Below are 5856 nucleotides of genomic sequence, written 5' to 3'. Positions count from 1 at the left end.
TTCCTGAAACTGTGGAAGTGACCTCCTCCAAATTGCTTGAATTTCTTATATATTGATCAGAATATAGAAAAAACCTGTTGGGGAAAAAAAAAATTTTCAAAACTGTTTCGTTCACTCGGAATCTGGGCTTAAATTTTTGAGATTTTTTTAAAAATTTTTAGAAATTTAGTTTTTGCCACCTTTGAACCCATTTTTTTGGCAAGGCAAAAAGTTGCACATAGCTTTTGTAGTTAATATCAGACGTAACCCAAAAGCTCTCTCCAAAAAATATAAAAAAGTTGCGTGACACTGTGCGGTTGTCTAATTATCATAGTTCAAAAGTACAAAATCAATCACTTTTGTCAATTTTTAATCGGAGTTAATTCTAGCGGCGAAGTGTTGCACACAATTTTTCTTTTAGGATTTGAAATTATCAAAGGTATTGAGTCTAAAAATGCAAAGAAAGTTATGTGATACCTAAGGCCTATTAATATATTAAGGCTTGAAATTGGAAAAAAATGTTTTAGTATACTTACAAAATGAACCATTACGGCAGAGGCGCTTAGTTTTGTAAAAATGTAAACATATCCAACTGTCAATACAAAAAGGTCCTAACATAATAATAAAAAAAATTCGTGTGATTTTGTCACACGCATGATATAACATGAATTAAAAACTGAACAAAATCTAACATCAAGATATATTGCTAATTAAATGAAACATAAATCAAACATTTAAATGTTTTTCCATTTAAAAATTAGTTTTTCATTTATTAATAGAGTCATTTACACACATTATCCACCACATCACACATAATTTCTACTCTGCTGCAGTAAGTTTTTCTAAGAATAATGATATGACTGTATTATAGTCTTCTTCGGATAATGAATAATCGCCACAACCACTGATTTGAAAAGGAGCATTTACTAAACAGATAATTTTTTCAGTTTGGTTATTTATCTCCTCGGTAGTAACTGGCCAGCGAAAAGTATTCTTCTCTTGCCCGTTAATCATACAATTAACTCTGATCCCAGTTATAGATACCTAAAAGTATTAGCGCAACATTTAAAATAATATAATAAAGAGTTTATGATTTGTTTAATTTTGCTTACATTCAATAAAACTTGTAAAGTCTTATATAATGTCATTCTGAAATTATTTTTACATTTTATTTATATTCCTTTTATTTTAGAGCACTGTTTTGTAAAACAAAATAAAAACTTGAAACTAATATATACTTTGAATAATATTACCTCCACAATATATCCAATATTCCATTGTTTTTCATATGCAACAGCAACCCAATCATTCACTTTCCATACAAGACAAATTTCTTTTGCAAGATTGGCGATGTCTTCCTCATATTTATTATCATCTTCATTGTCTCCTGCCAGATTAAAGTCATCATTTTCGCCATAAACTTCTTTGTTATCGTTAACCTGACTATTTTCATTATTTTCTGTTGTCGGTTCTACCAGCTTACCTTTTCTTTTCAGGTTACTAAATCTATAACAATATCAATTGTACATATTTTTAAACATATGTAAACAAACACACAAAATTATAACTTTCACCTAAATTTTAATTTCATATTTGTAAAAGAACTATTTAACAGTTAGAAACATAATCTAATTTGCAAAAGTTTTGATAGCAACAATGCCTACCTTGAAAATAAAGATCTTATCTGTTGGCTAGTTACATATTGATCAGGCGGAAGTTCTCTCCTCAGCTGCATGTGAACCTGCTCAGGGCTCATTTTATTACCTGATTTTTCTCCACGAATAAAGTATTTATACAACAGTTCTTTCTGCTGATTTGAAAATCTAAAAGAACTTCGAACTGGTAATGCCCAACCTTGCAATAGAAAAATGTTCATGCAATGTGGTTTGTCTTTTACGGAAGCAATGTTAGAGGATGAAGAAATTGGCATATTTAGTTGTGAAGTAATTTTCATCTTATGAACAAACGAGTTGCGAACTTTATCCAATGATGTTAATGATTTCGGAACTGTATGAAGACCGGATAGCATGTGTTCTTCTAACTCAGCATCGCTTTCAAATGATAAAGTACAATTCATTTCAGTGCAAAATCTTAATGAATATAATTGCCTGTCACTTCTTTTCTGTTTTTCCTTAAGTGACTTGTTACGCTTAATTGAATTATCTGTTTTGCTATATGGCAACAACAACTTAATCGAGGGTTGAATTTTAAGATTTCCATTCTCTTGTTCAATTCCCTCACCGATATTGAAATAACGCCACATCTTCATACTTTTCTCACCAAACTCAAATGAGTGATAGTTGCTAATGTTCTTAATCTTTGGTCCAGTAACTACAGTTTTATCATTGCTAATTTGAGCAACTGCTACTTTTGCATCTTTAGCGCCAAAACTATAATGCATAGCCTTGTGTATATCTTCAGCAGTCAAAAGATTATTACCAGAGTCAACGTAACTCCTTAAAATTGTCTTTACAACTGCACTCTCCCTGTCACATTGATCTTTTCCACAACAGGGTTCATTATAATCATATCTCAGCAACTTTATATCTCTCTCTTTGCATACATTGTAGATTGCTTCAGCTGAAAGATTTCCCTGATAGCAGCCGGCATTATCAGATTTGGTAAACATTTTCTTGATATGCGGTTGATCAATTCTGAATTGGTCTAAAACTGCAGTGGCTAACGAAACAACATCACCTATTCCCTGATCACACCTATACATTGAAGTAAAGTAAACACGTTTGAATAACTTTCCTGCTATTTTTATGAAGAATATATCCACATGTAAACTCATTCCTTTCTTGCCAAAATACTCTCTTTGGCCCTCTCTGTATCGAACCGGAAGAATTTTTTGACAAAAATCTTTAAGCCAGAAAGCAGTTTCATCGTTTAATTGCTTAAAAGCTTCGATTTTTGCCTTTTTCTGTTGAGAATCTCTCATCAGGTGTTTTATGTAGTTGAATACATCCTTTACAGCAATTTCCAAATCATAAATAGAATCAGCATCGTCAGAATTTTGAATTGTTAGTTCTTTGATCATCTCGATAGCTTTGCACAAATCATAGCAATCGGCACATACCACTTCTGATATCTCTGTGTTGGATTGAAGATTTTTTTCAGATGGATCTGATAAGGCATGTTTTGAGCTATGAGAAGAAATGTTTGAGTCATTGACACTACAATTGGTTTGATAACTTGTTTTCAAATACCTTTTTCCTTTTTCAAGGGCAGCTTCGAGAGTTTTAGAACTAAATCTTTGTGCCAATTTTTGTAATGTTTGAAAACCATTCATGCCTGAAGCAGTAACATCATCTAATCCAGCTAAGCTTTTTCGACTTGAAGGTTTTATTGCATGCAATACTTTCCACAAACTTGAATCAGATAATGGTATATAATTGTTTTCACTACAACTTTTTCGATAGAACATGATAGCGTGGCTATATTTTGTCGTCAGTATTGCATGCACTATCTTTTGTTCTTCACCGCTGTCGTATTTTAATTTGGTTATTCCATAAGCAACATCATGCAAAATACCGCTTGTAAATATAAAGTCTAAGAAATGTTCACACTTTGTTTGATCAAGACTAGATCGGACGAATACTTTCTTTTCTGGAAATGCCAACCCTTTATGAGATGCATGCCATTTTCTTGCTGTTTCTATACGATGTTTGGTACACTCAAATGTGTTCATTATAAACTTTTTGGTATACTTGGTATGGTCTAATAATGAGAGGATAACTAACTTTCCCATGGAATCACTTTGCTTATATACTTTCTGAGCACGAATAATTTCAATTGGGAGAGGGCTATTTATTTCATCAACATTTTTACTGTTAAGAAAATCTATAAGTATTTCCTCTTGTCCAGGAGCAACAGCTTCCGCAAATTTTTTCTTTAACAAGTTTTCTAGGCGAACATACTTGCGTTTTAACTTATCTTTAGTAGTATCTTCCAGATATTCGAACTTCCTATTTAATCTAAATTTTATTGGACTTGCATTAAGAACCTCAGTTACACTCTCACGGCTTCTTAGAGATTCGTCCAAAATCTCCTGTGAAACATTAATTTCACCGGGATCAAATTCTTCATCTGGAGTAGCAGGTGTCATATATGTTTGTTCTTGTTGTGTTTGTGTTTCTGTACATAAATTGGTGTTTTCGTTGACTCTAGATAAAGCAGTTTCTTTCTTTAAATGGGTAAAACACAGCATTGCACCAACTGAAAATACTTCATTGTATCGCTTTGACATTGATATGACGACATGTATTGGTGACGCCTTTAAAGCGGGAGATTTTTTTCCTTTTATATTTAGATGGTGAGGATGAAAGCATGTTTTTGGAGGACTCCATGCAATACCAAACGTGTGCCGGTGAAAAGCACATATTTGTTCATCCTTTTCAAGATTTCTTTTAAGTCTATTTGCAATAAGTCCATTTTCTTCCCAAATATTATTATCGTTTAATCGCATGACCTAAAAACAATTTTTTAAACAATTATTAAGTGTGTCATTTAAAGCATTGTTTATAATCTGACTCTTCACGAAAAATGTTTACAAATTTGAAATACATTGTTGTTGTTATTAAAATACAATATTGCAAGAGTGTGATTAATTTAGTGATTATTTATTAAAAGAGTGAGGAATTAATTAAAAGAGCTATTTTTTTTTTGTTTAAAGAACTTTGTCTCAAAATCTTATTGCAGAGAAGTTATAAAGTATGTAATTATAAAAATTATATTACAGTCTGCGTAAATTTAAAATACAAAATTACCTTTAAGTTGATGAGGTGTTTCTTAACATCAACATCTCCCAGCTGATGAATGTAGAACATTTTGTTTATAATTTTATGTTTTTTGAATGATCCACAATTTCCTTTTGAAAAGCAACAACAGTTTTCATAAAAATATTTGTTTTGTTTCATACTTAACTAAAAACAAGTTCTATTTATGCAGTACCTATTTCTCAATAGCAATAATAATAAAATATCTACTCTATTTATGCAAATTTTAAAGATCGTTAAAATAAAGTTAAGACATTTTTATGGTAAAGTAAACAACCGCCCACTAACTTGTTTCTCCACAATCGTGATATCAGCGATTCTTCTTCCATTCGATCACCACAAGTTATTTGGTTATGACGTAAATTTAAATAATTCACTTCTGATCATATATTGTTTTTTATTATTATTTATTTCAATTGTTATGATTTCTATATCATAGTCAGAAACGCTTAAATTTTTTCTTAACATTACGTGCAATGTTTTGTGTAATGCTAAATGCTAATTTTGGATAATAGAAATTTTATTGTGAGCGAAAACCTCATCTGTGTGTCCAAAAAAATATCTCTTCGTACTTAATCATTTTTAACAATTTGTACCTTTATTTTTAACTTAATATCTAAAGATCACACGAATTTTTTTTATTATTATGTTAGGACCTTTTTGTATTGACAGTTGGATATGTTTACATTTTTACAAAACTAAGCGCCTCTGCCGTAATGGTTCATTTTGTAAGTATACTAAAACATTTTTTTCCAATTTCAAGCCTTAATATATTAATAGGCCTTAGGTATCACATAACTTTCTTTGCATTTTTAGACTCAATACCTTTGATAATTTCAAATCCTAAAAGAAAAATTGTGTGCAACACTTCGCCGCTAGAATTAACTCCGATTAAAAATTGACAAAAGTGATTGATTTTGTACTTTTGAACTATGATAATTAGACAACCGCACAGTGTCACGCAACTTTTTTATATTTTTTGGAGAGAGCTTTTGGGTTACGTCTGATATTAACTACAAAAGCTATGTGCAACTTTTTGCCTTGCCAAAAAAATGGGTTCAAAGGTGGCAAAAACTAAATTTCTAAAAATTTTTAAAAA

At 31.0% G+C, this 5856-nt stretch overlaps 1 protein-coding gene across 1 annotated transcript; it reads right to left on the bottom strand.

Moving 5' to 3' along the window:
* Nucleotides 1-798: 798 nt before the first annotated feature.
* On the bottom strand, nt 799-4915 carry LOC145185386 (uncharacterized). Its single transcript, XM_090088242.1, has 4 exons — nt 4749-4915; nt 1644-4450; nt 1233-1485; nt 799-1023 (listed from the first exon to the last, which is right to left on the bottom strand). Exons 1-4 carry the CDS (start codon nt 4896-4898, stop codon nt 799-801), a joined length of 3435 nt encoding a protein of 1144 aa, XP_089944368.1. The 5' UTR covers nt 4899-4915.
* Nucleotides 4916-5856: the final 941 nt, after the last annotated feature.

Source organism: Hydra viridissima, unplaced genomic scaffold (genome assembly GCF_058129835.1).
Source record: "Hydra viridissima isolate aposymbiotic clone 2 unplaced genomic scaffold, HvirCarnegie_v1 scaffold_5, whole genome shotgun sequence".
Classification (NCBI taxonomy): domain Eukaryota; kingdom Metazoa; phylum Cnidaria; class Hydrozoa; order Anthoathecata; family Hydridae; genus Hydra; species Hydra viridissima.
Note: the sequence above shows the minus strand (reverse complement) of the source record. Positions and strands in the feature narration are given on the sequence as shown.

Excerpts from the sequence above, each read along its gene's own strand:
- LOC145185386 (XM_090088242.1), bottom strand. The coding sequence starts at position 4,898 with ATGAAACAAAACAAATATTTTTATGAAAACTGTTGTTGCTTTTCAAAA. Across the intron at positions 1,486-1,643 it reads ATAAGATCTTTATTTTCAAG|ATTTAGTAACCTGAAAAGAA; the intron begins GTAGGCATTGTT and ends ATATTGTTATAG. Across the intron at positions 1,024-1,232 it reads ATATTGGATATATTGTGGAG|GTATCTATAACTGGGATCAG; the intron begins GTAATATTATTC and ends TAATACTTTTAG.